This window comes from Bicyclus anynana, chromosome 26 (genome assembly GCF_947172395.1).
Source record: "Bicyclus anynana chromosome 26, ilBicAnyn1.1, whole genome shotgun sequence".
Taxonomy (NCBI): Eukaryota; Metazoa; Arthropoda; class Insecta; order Lepidoptera; family Nymphalidae; genus Bicyclus; species Bicyclus anynana.
The window spans coordinates 9,642,763-9,658,829 of NC_069108.1; the positions used below are offsets into that span (position 1 = coordinate 9,642,763).

Sequence of the window (16,067 nt, forward strand, 5' to 3'; positions counted from 1 at the left end):
CTGTTTGACGGCCTCCGTGGCGCAGTGATATGCGCGGTGGATTTACAAGACGGAGGTCCTGGGTTCGATCCCCGGCAGGGCTGACTGAGATTTTCTTAATTGGTCCAGGTCTGGCTGGTGGGAGGCTTCGGCCGTGGCTAGTTACCACCCTACCGGCAAAGACGTACCGCCAAGCGATTTAGCGTTCCGGTGCGATGCTGTGTAGAAACCAAAAGGAGTGTGGATTTTCATCCTCCTCCTAACAAGTTAGCCCGCTTCCATCATAGATTGTATCATCCCTTACCATCAGGTGAGATTGTAGTCAAGGGTAAAGAATAAAAAAAAAACTGTCCCGCAGACCCCACGGCGCCGCTGGCCGCGTCGGAGCTGGAGCCGGTGGCGGGCGGCGGGTACGCGCTGCGCGCGGGGCGCCGCCTGCACCTGTACGTCAGCACGGCGCCCTGCGGCGACGGCCGCATCTTCAGCCCGCACGAGCAGCAGGACCTGCAGCCCGACAGGCACCCCAACAGGTGACCCGCCCGTGTCGGCCTACGTCCGACGCGGCTAGCTGGTCTGTCAGACAATAATAGGGATGATGACAGTTTTTTAATTTGTATAAAAATTAAGAGTACGCTAATAGTAAAGCAATTTTGTAAAAGTAACAGGGTATCTGCGATCATTACTTTCGGAGCTACAGGGATTTAAAGGGTCAGATTTGCGGCGCTGCCGCGGATCCCTGAAGAACGCCCCATACAAAATGGCTCGAACTAATGACGTCATAGGCAATATAATGATCGTTAGATTTGTATGCGCGTTCTAACAAAATTCCTAATATCTTTGTTATTTGTGCGTTTATGCTTATAGTTCATATATTGAAAAATGTCACATTTAATGTAAGGAAGCTAAAACTGTATGAATTTTGATCTAATTACGATAAAATATTTTTAATAGATTTTGAAATTTTATAATCTCATTTATTTTGCAAATATCAAGACAATCTTTGCTTTTTATATATAAATTAGTTAACAATGACCCTATTTACCCAAATGTATCATAAAAATCAATATATTCAAACCTAGTCATCATCCCCATTGAAAACTTCTTTACAAAATAACTCCCTTGTGTCGGATTTGCTTTACTTTACAAGCTCCTACTAATAAGTTAGAAAGGTACCTTTAGCCCTACATCCATCGGTCACAAGTCCGGGACATCGCTCAAGGTTAATCTCTGCCTCGCGACCCGACATGTGAGCTCTCGTCTCGTGCAGACCCCAAGGCGCCATAGCCGTAAAAGTATTGACTCGACGCTTGTTATGTGCAAGACGACTTACCGCCGAGTGCAGCTGCTCTAGCAAACGATAATAAGGACTTTTTGACATGTCTTACACGATTTACAGCCAAGTCTAGCAGAATTATTATCCTGAGAGGATATAGAAGACTTATTATTATTATTTAACAATAAGTAAAATTATTTACACTCTTGTTGGTTTATGTCCAACACAGCATTTTAAATAATTGTAATACCTATGTCTAACTGACGCGCGGATAACTGCGCACTAAGATGAGTCAGTGCAGGCACTATAACCGTCGAAGCACACTTGACGGCCTATGTCCGACATTTATACTGCGGTCTACTGAGTGTCACTTTGCTAACAGGCAACAACAAAGCCTTCCATTGAATAATTCAAACTTGTCGGCTTATGTCCGACATTTTTACTGCGGACTGCTGTCATTAAGCTAACAGGCAACATCTGAGACTACCAATAAGTAATTCACATTTATCGGTCTATGTCCGACATTTTTACTGCGGCCTGCTGTCATTAAGTTAGCAGGCAACAAGTGAGACTACCAATAAGTAATTCACATTTGTCGGCCTATGCCCGACATTTATACTGCGGATTACTGAGTTTCACTTGGTTAACAGGCAACAACCGAGCCTTCCAATAAGTAATTCACATTTATCGGTCTATGTCCGACATTTATACTGCGGATTACTGAGTGTCACTAGGCTAGCACTCAACAACTAAGTCTTCCATTAAATAATTCACACTTGTCGGCCTATGTCCGACACGACTAAAATATTTGTGATTGGTGTCAGGCTGGCGCGGGGACAGCTGCGCACCAAGATCGAGTCCGGGGAAGGCACCATACCGGTCAAGAACAGCGTCAACGTGGTGCAGACCTGGGACGGGCTGTTGCAGGTAAATATACAAACGACCTTATTAGTAGGTGATTAAAGTTTACAATTACTTGGCATGATATGAATATCTTAGCAATCTATGGATTCGGTGTGCAGGTGCCGGATCCATCGCGTGGTAGAGACAAAAACTCCGAGCAGAGTTCCGGACTTGTAAACACTAGATGTAGGGTTAAGGAATTTCTGACTATTGTTTTAGTTAAAAACGACACGTTTTTTTCTTTTATAGGGTTCCGTACCTCAAAAAGAAAAAAATTGAACTCTAATTTAATTATGTTTTAAACAATTTTAGCAACTTTCCTCCGTATGGGAAATATGTACCCTCGGATGTCATGTCATGTCATTAATGTTCGCTATATACAGGGTGAGAAAAACTCCGAGCAGAGTTCCGGACTTGTAACCACTAGATATAGGGTTAAGGAATTCCTGACTATTGTTTTAGTTACAACAGACTATTGTTTTAGTTTAAACAATATTAGCTACTTTCACCCGTGTGCGAATTATGTACCCTCGGATGTCATGTCATTAATGTTTGCTATATACAGGGTGAGACAAACTCCGAGCAGAGTTCCGGACTTGTAACCACTAGATGTAGGGTTAAGGAATTCCTGACTATTGTACCCTCGGATGTCATGGTCATGTTCGCTATATACAGGGTGAGCGGCTGCTGACGATGTCGTGCTCGGACAAGATGGCGCGCTGGTGCGTGGTCGGGCTACAGGGTGCTCTGCTGGGCACGTTCCTCCGGCCCGTGTACCTGCACTCGCTCGTGCTGGGCTCGCTGCTGCACCAGCACCACATGTACCGGTGAGTGGTCACTGCTCACTGTGTAGTGTATACATACATATACAGGGTGGTGTTGAAGCACATCTACTTGTATTAATACACTATTATACCTTTTGTCTTTTATGTGCATCAAACGGCAATGGCCCATTTCTGCCTAGATACTCGACTGCGTATTACAAGAACATTTTTTTTTTAATGAAAAATAGGTAAAAAATATTTAATGATTTATGGTATTATTTATTTTTGAGCAAAACTTAAGAATATTTAGTAAAAGAGTTATTTATTAACTCCCAAAAAGTTAGTTTTTACGAGCATGCAACCAACAAACATGCAAAGAATCGAAGGGGAAATAAAAATGCTAAAATATTTTTTTAATTATATTTTCTTTCATTTATTAATATTTTTCCAAGTGTAGGTGACAAACACTTTAAAACTATTCAAAAACTTATATAATAAAAGTTACACTATTTTGTATGACCAATTAATTAAATATTAAGTATAATAACTTATTCTATAGAGTATGGGGACTGTCTGTGAGTTGTCAGGAAGTATTGACCTCGTTCCCTGCAAAATGAGAAATATTTTTTATTTTTTAATTTTCTCTATTTTTTCCTGATTATGTTAAAAAAAGTAGCCCCTGACTACACTCTCACCTGATGGTAAGTGATGATGCAATCTGAAATGGAAACGGGCTAACTTGTTAGGAGGATGAAAATTCACATCCTCTTCAGTTTCTACGCCACATCGAACCAAAACGCTAAATCGCTTGGCTGTACGTCTTTGTCGGTAGATAACTAGCCACGGCCAAAGCCTCCCAGCCAGACCTGGACCAATTAAGAAAACCTCAATCGGCCCAGCTGTGCATCGAACTTAGGACCTAAGTCTTCAAAATATATGATTGTGGTGCGAATTATATTTATTGTACATATTATCTTAGTGTTGTTGTGCGTTAGAAAATGCGGTGCAGTGAAGCGTTTGGCGTTGCGTTTGATCGAATAGTGCGTTTCTTATGACTCACCGTGAACTTAACTTATATCAAAGTAAATTACAGTAAATGTATCTGCCTTAGTGTAACCCAGAACCCATTATATCATACCAACCCATCTTCCCATCATATCATACCAACCCATCTTCCCATCATATCATACCAACCCATCTTCCCATCATATCATACCTACCCATCTTCCCATCATATCATACCAACCCATCTTCCCATCATATCATACCAACCCATCTTCCCATCATATCATACCAACCCATCTTCCCATCATATCACACCAACCCATCTTCCCATCTAATCTAAATTAATCCTTTATTACCCAAAGCACAGTGAGACCTTGACCTTGAGACATATTTGACATATTAACCTTTTTTCTAAAACCCATCCCACCTGTATTAACCTCTAAACAGCCAACAATATAGGTAGTGAAATAATAATAATTGCTCAAAAAATAACAATAACAAAGAAAATAATTGTAAACAAACTATGCAAAAATGTGCAAAGTAATAGAAACTTTCCAGAACCCATATTTTTTGTTTCTAACCTATGAGCAGCCATTGCAAAGTAAATCAATCGCAAATCACTCAAGCCACAGTATAACAATTGACATTTATGTTTTCCAATATCCCTCACTTTTTCCAATCTTTAATATATTTCCACTACAAACTTAATAAATTCATAATCAACCAATCCTTAGTGAATTTTCCAAAAACCATTGATTTATGCCCAATCCATCAACACTCTGTCATAGTTAACTTAACCCCAAAACAGCCCCACAGGCAGTAATTATCAAAAGTTGTGCTATCAAACCCATCACTTAGTTCCAACCTACATTAGCCAATCCCAATTACCAATAATGGCAATTCACCCAAACCATAATAAAATAACTGAAATTTGTGCTTTCCAAAACCAATTTGTTCCAATGTTTCAACATATTTCAAATTCAAATTACCACAGTGAAACAATTGATAATATTTTCAGTCCAAGCTTAATTTATTCAAAATCATCTAAGCCTCAATGAGTTTTACAAAAAACCATTACTTTGTTTCCAATCCTGATGGATTGTGGAAACAAAGTGATGTTTTTTTTACAGAATGTTGATACATCCTGCCGATCCAAGCTATCTTAACCCCAAAACAACCCCACAGGCAGTAATGTAATCAAAATTCGTGCGTTCAGTACGAGATCCGGCATACGGAACATATATTTCAAATACTAGATATTAGACTATTTAGACTCTTCACTTTTCCAATCCAATCCAATATGAACTAAATGCAAACAACCCAAACCATAAAACAACATAATTCATGCTTCCGATAACCCATCGGTTCTCAACCCACTTCCTGTCGACGCCGAAGCCCATGTGCGTGGTGGGCTCGTGGGCGCAGAACCCGCGCGCGTACTCCTTCCACGACGCGCAGCGCGACGCGACGAACGCGTCGGGTCGCAACACCGACTCGCTGAAGAACATATACGAGCGCCAGTGGCTGCAGAAAACTGAGGGGGGGGGACCAATAATCAATTGTAGGAAATAGTAATCTGAGACAGATATGAAATCGCTCAATCTCGTGTTGGCTCGTGCCAATAGTGGGGTAACGACTTGTAATATAAGGCGCTCGTCGTACGGTCGGCTTCAGTATGCTCGTCGCGTTCGAGTCCTCGACATTTCTTGTTGTGTAATTCTTTATGAGTTACTTGGGATAGGCGGGGAGAGTGACTTGAGTGGAAATGGGGAGTGTTTGTTAACTATCAAAGGCGTTTTAACCCTACACACAACGGTCACAAGTGCGTGACTCCACTAAAGGTCATTCTCTGCCATTGTAGGGTGTTGTTTTGGTTCCAGTTTAATTTGTTAATTAAGTTGTCCTGACAGATATTGTCAATCATAATCTTTGTCCGACATTGTTTTTCTTATTTTTGTAATCGTTTTAAGGTTAGGTTAGATTAGGTTATTTTTGTAATCTCAGTCTGCTAAAAGTATCTAAGAATTCTTTATCATCATCCCATCATTAACAACCCATATCAGAGGTGTTAGGCCAACAGTACACCACGCTGGCCCAATGCGAATTGGCAGACTTCACACACGCAGAGATTTTAAAAAAATCCCTGGTATGCCGGTTTCCTTCACCGTTTGCGATATACTAATATCTAAAGTTAACCATTGTCTACATTAATATTATAAAGAGAAATGATTTGATTGTTTGAATTGAAGAGGCTCTGCAACTCGTGGACTATATTAAAAACGTAATTAATGCGAATACATTAAAACCAAAAATTTTCAATAAGTTTGTAATAAAAATAAGTTTATAAAATTTCAAAACAATCAAAATTATTTTAACGTAACATTGAAGTATAAACATAAATGCGCAAAAGAACAGATATTTGTAATTTTGTAAATCTAATGATCTGACATGATCGTGACGTCACGATACTACCTACTATATTTAGTTTGGGACGTTTTCAAGCGAACTGCGGCAGTGCCGCAAAGATGTCTCTGTATCTTCGAAAGTAGTTCTACTGTTAGCATTCTTATAATTTTTTTTACAATAAAAAAATGACAAATACTGAATTAGGTGATGTGTCCACTTGCGTTTGCTCCATCAATGACGGGACATCCTGTACATTGTACTTACACTTATTGAGCACCAGTTGCTTGGGCAGCACCACCTCCAGCTCGCAGCCGGGCTGCGGGCTGATCCCGCCGTTGGGGTAGAAGTCCACGTGGCCCACCTGCTGCTTGAAGCCTGCAATAGCGTAGCTTGTTTTTTATGATTTCTTCTGATGTTAAGCGGTATACAGGCAACACAAACACAAGTTATACAGCGTCTTCGCTGGAACAGGAGGTCTTCGATATCTGACGTCACCAGGACGTGGGCATTTTTTACTCACGACCTCGGTGGAGCCCGGAATGATACACTCAAGCCAAAACACCCTTCCCGAACGGCCCTCTAAGCTGATGTCCGAGTCTCACAGGAGACACCCTTAGAGTCATTCTGCCCTCTGCTGCTGCCTTCAGCCCCCATCAGGTGATGTTTTTGCGCTCGCACAACTCCCGGGGACACTGAGGTTCCATTAAGAAGCCTACGGCTTACACAATCAGGAGAAAAAAGTCTACTATCACAAAGTTTAAGCTCAATGGAGAATATGCATGTTTTTTTATCGATTTCTGTCGTAACAAAACTATGCTAATAGTTGGTAATGATGATACTAATTCAGACTTAAGGGTTTCCTCATAAATGTTATCCACTCCTTTCTGATTCTACTTGCACTCTATATGTTCATTCACTCTACCAACACATCCCTCCATTCTACTCCACTCCACTCCACTCCTTCCACTTACCGAATATCCCCGCGTCCGTGTGTATGACGTCCACGAACTCCGCGTCCGAGGGGTCCAGACGCTGCGACAGACCCAGCTTGTCGAACAGAGGCAGCGCGGGGTCCAGACCCGTGATCCGGGACACGAGACCTGGATAACATTTTTTCATATACATATTATGTATTTTTTAAATATTTGCTATATCTATGACCAGATTCCTCATTCCTCATCAACTAGTCGGAAAAAATGTGTTAGGAGTGGGTTCTACATTAGTTCTGGTACTAATTTGACCTTGTAATCATTTTTTACCTGATTGTAATGATTTTTAGTACAGTAACTGACATTTACACTTACCATTAGATGAGCTCGGTTACAAAGTTGACCTTGAAATCAGTAGTTACCTGACTGTAGCGATGCTCCGGCCACCCCGGCCGACTGCGCGCCGAGACTGTGACCCACCAGGTGCGTCTTTGACAGCTTCAATCCCCTGGAACACGCCGTTTATTATATGTATATAATTATCTAGAAAAACATTTCTGAACACCCTCGTAATTCCCCATTTTCATGGGAACATAATGGCAGATGTTGTAGCTTTTGTAGGTTGTATTGGTGAAAGACTGTTTCTAATCGGTCCGGTAGTCTTTGAGTTTATTCGTTACATACAAAAATATAGATCCTCTTGTAATATTTATCATCATCATCACAGCTCGCTGGAGTCCACTGCAGGACATAAGCCCTTTGTAGAGACTTCCAAACGAGTCCAGCGAATCCCTGCGAGTTGCTTTATATCGACAGTCCACCTGGTGGGGTGTCGATCAACACTGTGCTTTGTAGTGCGGGGTTGCTATTTCAGCACCTTGGGACCCCAACGTCCATCGTCTCTTCGAACCTATTCGTTTTATATTAGTATATATCATCATTATTATTATTATCAACCTATGGACGTCTGAATTTAGACCTACATGCAAGCGATCATCTCCCTACAATTCGTTTGATGCCATCAGTTCAGCTATCCTTGATATAATTGCGCTTTCCGGAACCTCAGGGTTTCTACGGCACTTCGAAGTGCCCGCATCGCCGCAAATGGCAATCCGTTTCAGCTTAATAACTCGTTGATCTACGGCAACTTCTGTGGATCTCCTCATCTTTGATTCACTCAGAGATGTCACACACAAATGCTTCGCTCAATCGCTCTATGAGTGATTTAACCTTGAGCACAGTCAGCGAGCCAGTGATGGTGATGATGGTGACATGTCAAGCCATGAAGTACCTGGACACCAAGTAGTCGATGAACTGCGCGGCGATCCTGCCGATGTACCACGTGTTCTCGGCCGCCTTGAAGTACCACGGGCCCGCCTCCAGCCGCTGCGCGTCCACCACTATCACGTTCGTGTCGCCGCGATGAGTGTACGCTGCAATGTTGCACAATATTGTTACTCTAGGCTCGAATACTGCTCGGCAATGATCAATATTTTTAGCGGACTCAGGAGTGATTACAAAAATAAGAAAACTAATGTCGAACAAATGCCACGATTCACAGCACTTGTCAGGAAAACTTAATTAACAAATCAAACTGTAACCAAAATAAGACCCTAGAATGGCAGAGAATGACCTTTAGTGAAGTCACGCACTTGTGAACGGTGTGTGTAGGGTTAAAGGATCCTTTGACTGATCACAAACACTCCCCTTTTCCACTCAAGTCACTCTCCCCGCCTATCCCAAGTAACCCATAAAGAATTACACAACAAGAGATGTGGACGGCTCGAACGCAACGAGCACACGGAACCGTCCGTACCGCAAGTCGTTGCAACGAGGCGATAACAATATCTACAAGATTGCTTATAACAAGTATCTTTGTGGAATCAATTGTTCGCCGGCATTCGACCCTTTTATAGACATTTCGAGACTTCTCTTGAATTTTGTCACCGGTAGGCGGGTTTTTGAGGGGTCGCGGTGACCTACCCTTCATATGTGGCTCACAAACGCCTCTACCGGGCCTCGCACAAGTAAGTCCCACATCTCGGCTAATTGGTCTTTTAGGCCCTTTTTTAGCCCCTGACCGTTTTCCCAGCAGGCCTCAGAAACCACACTGAGCACCCTTGAAACTGTTTTCCATCACCCCGATGGGTTGTGTGCGAAGTATAGTTAAACTTCAAGGCAGTCTAGTTTTAGAGGGATAACAATAAACTTAAATATTACTTCGTATGCAAATATACGAAAAAATATCTCTATTTCGGATGCAAACTATTCTTATATAAATAGTGTCCATCTGTCTAAATCCTTGGCAAGAACTATCACGGTAGATAAAACAACCTGAATCAAAGCGTTGCGTCTATTCACCCGCGACTCACTGTTTCGTTTGAGAAGGCTGCGAATCAGCAATCAGGGTTTTTGGTCAAATACCTTCTCTGACCATGAGGGCGCTGCCGTCGTCGGGGGTCTCCATGAAGGCGTGGAAGTATATAACGGTGGGGTCGTGGAAGTCGATGCTGGACGCGAACAGTCGCTCATCGTCATCTATCAGCAGGCTATGTGCTACCGTCGGGTTGTGTCTGGAAAATAAGAAAATTGTATTTAACCAATGAGGAAAAGTCGTTTTTGCTCCCTCAGTGAGGAAAAGTCGTTTAGCTCACTGTGTGTAAAAAATAGGTTTGCACACTCAGTGAAACAAAATATTGCTTTTGCTCCTTGATTGTCGAAAAATTAATTGTGCACACTCAGTGAGGAAAAGTTGTTTATGCTCCCTGAGTGTTAAAAATCGTTATTGACAAATCTTACTTGAGAAAAATTATGTATACTCCAAGATTATGTTTTACAACGAATAACTTTGTGCGAATTAATTTTACACCTGGCTCGAATGACTTTAGTTTATCTATACTAATATTATAAAGCTAAAGACTTTAGTTTGTTTGTTTGTCTGTTTGTTTGAACGCACTAATCTCAAGAACTACCCCGTTCCCGAGCGATCAAATTTTAGTTGTTTCAAAAGAAGTCCTATTAAATTTAACTACCAAAACTTAGACTAAAACAAATCTTAGTGTCATCAAAAAAATATCACATGGAAGTTTCTTTCGTATCGGTTTTGGCCTAAACTGAGACTGAAGCCAAAATTCGATTTCGGTTTCGGCCTTGTAAAGGTGATAACTGTGATGCTCGCTACTTTAGGTAGAGTTTCGAGCCAGGTGTCAAAGTAATTCGCACGACTTATACAAGTATTTTAAATGCTCTGTTTTTTTTCTTTCTTGTAACTTACAAATGGTAGCAATTAGACCAGGCGCTGCGAGGATGTGAGTGTGCAAAGGTCGGGGACCGCATTCTGTTTGCAGTTTTAAACTCAGAAACGCATGCGATTACGATTCTGCATGCTTTCCTGAAAGAAAGAAGTCCTGGCTACGAAATATAATGGAGTGGACTGGCATAAAGACCGTCGAAGAACTTTTCCGCCTAACCGTGGACAAGGAAAAGTTTAGAAAGCTGACCGCCGACCTTCAGTAATGGAGAGGCACTCTAAGAAGAATGCTTTCCTGGTCTAATTACATTCGTACCGCGTGTACAGTTGGAACACCAGGTCGTTGTTGTCTCGCACGAAGGGGCATTTGCCCTTGTTGACGGGCGCGATCTGCAGCAGCGCGTTCTCGAATTGTATTCCTGGCGGACCTGCAACACCCAACAGTTCATATATCACTCTGACCTCGTCAACATGGTGCATGGTGGGTACTAACCCCTATATCCCTGAAAAGGGGTGTTAAAATATTCTGATCATGATGAATTAATTAGTTAAACTGCCTCGTTTGTCCAGTGTTCTCCTGCTCTCCTGTATTCTGGATAAGGCTGTGAGGTACTGAGAAATTTTCAGTTAAACATTCTCCATTTTCCTTCTAAGAAATTTTCAGTTAAACATTCTCAGACCTCAGTTAGGAACTTGGTGGTGTCAGTGGTCATTAATGAATTTAACATTATTACACCAAGCCCGCTAACCCGCCGTTGAGCAGCTTGGTGGGTAAACGCTCCCATCTCCCCTCCTATAAGGAGGCAGGAGGGAGGCCTGAGGCTTTTAAGAGTGTGCAATATGTAATTTGGTGGTTACAAATGGTTCTGGATCTCAGATTCTGGAAAAGTTAGGAGCCTGATATTTGGGTAAATGATATTTCAAAGTGTTAGCTTCGTTATGACTATACAAAATACACAATTTGTAAAACATTTCTCGATAGTTTATTTTTTTGAAAAATACATGTTTTGTTCACATTTTGCTTTCAATCTCAGGAAAAGCAAACTTATTTTCTTAATTTTGCGTTTTGTATAGAAAATTAGGTATATATCTTGAACATGGCCATTTTGTTTTTCGTTATGTTGTTTAATTTACTTGCAATTAGGTAAAAATGGTTTTGGCGCTCAAATTTGCGTCACGCGTCAATCGGTCCGTGCTTTTCACTCACGTGAAAGTCATAATTCGGCGTCTCGTTTGCGCTTCGAATTTTATCCATATCGTACCGACGCGCTGCGCGCTCTTAAAATAGCTTGATAATGATGAAGTAATTGGTTGAATAAGTTTGTTCCGTTACTAAATGTCGATCAATATTGGATCGATACTGTGCGCATCAGAGCGAGACGGCACGACACCGGCAACAGCGTGCAGTGACGTGTGAAGCATTGCTTCATGCCGCACAGCGCGCTGCATACTTGTACTGCACTGAATGCTTAGTGTCACGATTGCATCCACATATACTATCACTATCGCCACGTATGTTTATGCACATAATAGTATTGGGATAATCACGGGCGTAGCCAGAATTTCACCTAGGGGGGGGGGGGGGGGATTTGATTTTCATGACAAATTCGGGATAATAAGTTGAATATTAACTTATGGCTACACAGAACTAAGACCAAAAGCCTCAAAACACAAACTAAAAGTACCAACGTCTGTTCAAATTCCCACCAAGTTTTTATCAACAAACCCTCGAGTGGCAGAGCGACTTGTGCCAAACCTGGCAAGAACTCCACAAGATCAACCGTTCTAGTATTAGGCAAAGCCATGTTATAAAGCCGAACACATTTTCTCCGATTACATTCTTCTATCAATATATAGATATAAAATTTTATTATCCCGTATGAAAAGCTGCCTATGTTCTGCTCCAAGATATTTTTATCTCTATACCAAATTTCATCCAAATCAGTTCAATAGTTTAGCTGTGAAAAGGTAACAGACAGACAGACTTACTTTCGCATTTATAACACTACCGGACGCCCGCGACTTCGTCCACGTGGTATATAGTTTTTCACAAAACCCGTGGGAACCATTGATTTTTCCGGGATGAAAACCTATGTGTTAATCCATGGTATTATCTATCTTTGTTTCAAATTTCAGCCAAATCTGTTCAGTAGTTGCAGCGTTAAAGAGTAACAAACATCCATACAAACTTTCGCGTTTATATTAGGTAGGATGTAATCGTACATACAACAGTGCAACGAACACTGTTACAGTTATATAAGCGAATGGAACTAATTAATTAATATCTAAGTGAAGCAATCATTGGTAATTGATGTAATGAACACATAACACAAGACGATGAGTCCGCCGATATCCGTGACGCAATCGTTGGCTCGCCGCTCTGCATCCGATCCGAAGATAAATCCTTTGAAGCCTTACATATTTGAACATAGCTATTGATACTCGCAAATAACGTGCCTTTCTATTGGTAAATTGATTTAATACTAACAATTACGTAAATTAATATCTTATTCGACTAATAATAATCCATAATCTATACTTAATATCATAAAGCTGAAGAGATTGTTTGTTTGATTGATTGAACGCGCTAATCTCAGGAACTATTTGGTCCGATTTGAAAAATCCTTTCAGTGTTAGATAGCCCATTTATCGAGGAAGGCCACGCGATTTCACCCGCGTGGTTTCTGTTCCCGTAGGAATACGGGGATAATATATAGCCTATAGCCTTTTTCGATAAATGGGCTATCCAACACTGCAAGAATTTTTCAAATCGGACCAGTAGTTTCATAGATTAGCGCGTTCAAACAAACAAACTCTTCAGCTTTATAACATTAGTATAAGTAGGAAGCCAACATTGTATACAAAAAACTTATAATGATTAATTAAACATAACATGCATTAAAAATATTATACTACATTGTACAGCCCACTTACTAACTCAACATGCGTTCAATTCTAGACTATTCTTAATTTACTATTAAAAAAACTATAGAGTTTTGCTAATGAAAGTAGACACTAAAAAGGCCGCCAAAATTAAAAAAAAATCGGAGTAAATTCTGAAAATTATAGTGCAAATATTGGATTAACTGAGTTTAATAGTTATATATAGGTAGTAATGTATTCACAAACAAAAGAATAATTTAAACCAATTATGAAAACGCATATTTTTTTAATTTGTTTAAATGATTTTTTAAATTTGGCGTGCGATTTAACTTTACTTAGATGGAAGCGGGCTAACTTGTAAGGAGGAGGATGAAAATCCACACCCCTTTCGGTTTCTACACGGCATCGTACCGGAACGCTAAATCGCTTGGCGGTACGTCTTTGTCGGTAGGGTGGTAACTAGCCACGGCCGAAGCCTCCCACCAGCCAAAAAATATTATTTAAAAATAGTTCGTAAATGTACTTACGTATTAGTGACAGGAAACATGCCAGAGGCACCGTGGCTGCGTCCATAGTTGGTAATTTGTATTATTATGACACTTATAATTAATTATTATTTAAAAAAAACAAGTATTTTTTTAATTTTTCAATTGCAGAAGGGAATGACCTAAAAATTATAATATTCAATGAGGTTTAAATAATGCAAAGGGCACAAAATCAATAATGATATTATTGATTTAAAATTTCATTAAAATTAAAAAGATAAAAAAAAAACCTAAAAATGCGGTAGAAATTAGGCTGTTGAAATAATTGATATTTTTTTTAAACTGAAAAAAAAAGAAGTAGTTTCGTAAAATCTTAATCTTAATCAAGATATAGTTTATTTAAAAATATGTGATACATTTCTTATATTTAGTGTAAAATGTTCTCAATTTTAGAAATTTGGATTTTACTAACTGGTCAATCTTTAAAGCTTTTTATTTTTAATTGTTTCAATAATTAAAAGTCTGTATTCAAAAAATAACACATTTTTAGGTAAAATACAATGTGTCACCTTATTTTTAATTTAAAAAACTAAATGTCTTGTTTATATATATTTTTTTACACATTACACAAATTATTCGATCACATTAACCATTGAATATTTTTATTAAAAAATAACATTAAATTAATTTTTTTTTATTCATTACTTTTTTATGTGCAAAATCGATTAAAAAAATCGGGTATATAATCGCGTTCAATTTAGGCACTATATCGAAGCGCACACAATCGCGTGAAAGTGTGTAATGGCGGGTGATGTGCTGCAGATGTTTCCCGCCACTTTCCTCGTGTGAAATGCGATTGTTGGGTAACGTTATGTAGTTGGAGGAATGTGGGATAATTTGCTAATAGCGATCGATACTTTGTAGATATGTATGAGCCTTTTGTTAAGCTACCAAGTATCGGGGCTTTTTTTTCTAATTGCAGTTTATTTGTTGTTCATTGTTAATACTCTGAATGAAGTTGGAGATTTTTTTTTTTATTATTTACCTAACCTAACCTATTTTTGGTTATTTTTATTATTTATTTGATTACAGTTTCACCTGGTAAGTGGTAAGTTATGATGCAATCTAAAATGGAAGCGGGCTAACTTGTTAGGAGTAGGATGAAATCCACACCCCTTTCGGTTTCTACACGACATCGTACCATCGTACCGCTTGGCGGTACGTCTTTGTCGGTAGGGTGGTAACTAGCCACGACCGAAGCCTCCCACCAGCCAGTCTTGTAAATCCACCATACCAGTGCGCCACGGAGGCCGTCAAATCTTTCATGTTTTGAGTTATATTTTCGTAAAATAATTACTATATTGTAGGAAATAGTATTCCGAGATGGATATGACGTCGCTCGATCTCATGTTGGCTCGCGTCGGCGCGACTTGTTTCCGTAAAAGTGGGAGTCAGAGAGGGGGAGCGATCGGCCCGTCCATAACTCTTGTTGTGTAATCCTTCGTGGATTATTTGTGGTAGGCGGGGAGAATAGCTTAGGCAGTTAATTGTGGTCTCAAGGTACTCTAGGGCTCTACTTTGGTTACATTATGATTTGATTTATTAATTAAACTGTCCTGACAAATATTGTGAATATGAACTTTTGTCCAGCATTGGTTTTCTTATTTTTTAAATCTACTTTCGAGATTTTTTGCTGACTTCAGAAGTGGGATAAAGTACGATGAACACATGAAAGTGAACGATAACAAATATGAAAAATGTGACAATACGAATAGGAAATTTGAAAAGAGTATTCCCCTTTAAAATTTCCAATTCGTAATGTCACATATAGATAGTGGTTGAAAGCTTACATCGAATACCACGCGGACAAAGTCGCAGGCGCCCGCTAGTGTATAATATAGTACCCCGTATGACATTATGAAAGTAGGGACTTATTGACTTTTCCGCCTAATTGTGTTTTTCTACTAATTGGATGGAAACAAGAATACTGGTGATATATAAAAAATGCACCAATATTCTTTAAAAGTAAGGGTTCCTATTTTGTACGTACGGTTGGAACCCTAAAAGCGACTGTGTTTTAAATCACACGGTACATTATATGTACGCCTATAAACCTATCAGGTCTAACTATTTCCACTAAGAATTACCAATAAACCCTATAGTGGCAGAGAATGACCTTGAGCGATGTCC

The 16,067-nt window shown here is 39.9% G+C and overlaps 2 protein-coding genes across 7 annotated transcripts in view; one reads left to right on the plus strand and one right to left on the minus strand.

Moving 5' to 3' along the window:
- The window catches only part of LOC112056601 (double-stranded RNA-specific editase Adar), a 47,588-nt gene that overhangs the window by 21,008 nt on the left and 10,513 nt on the right, over positions 1-16,067 (plus strand). For all 6 annotated transcript variants that reach the window (XR_008252174.1, XR_008252175.1, XR_008252177.1 and 3 more), the window contains 3 exons: positions 338-509; positions 2,077-2,179; positions 2,831-2,982. Coding sequence is in view for 1 of the 6 variants with exons in the window: in XM_052889695.1 (XP_052745655.1) it covers positions 338-509; positions 2,077-2,179; positions 2,831-2,982 (427 nt within the window). In the remaining 5 variants the exon portion in view is untranslated. The remainder of the gene's footprint in view (positions 1-337; positions 510-2,076; positions 2,180-2,830; positions 2,983-16,067) is intronic.
- On the minus strand, positions 3,326-14,691 carry LOC128199585 (pancreatic lipase-related protein 2-like). The gene is made up of 10 exons (XM_052889710.1): positions 14,447-14,691; positions 13,920-14,059; positions 10,826-10,937; positions 9,684-9,832; positions 8,551-8,692; positions 7,682-7,767; positions 7,302-7,430; positions 6,595-6,705; positions 5,302-5,458; positions 3,326-3,525 (listed from the first exon to the last, which is right to left on the minus strand). The coding sequence occupies exons 2-10, from the start codon at positions 13,963-13,965 to the stop codon at positions 3,468-3,470; spliced, it is 990 nt and encodes a 329-aa protein (XP_052745670.1). The 5' UTR covers positions 13,966-14,059; positions 14,447-14,691; the 3' UTR covers positions 3,326-3,467.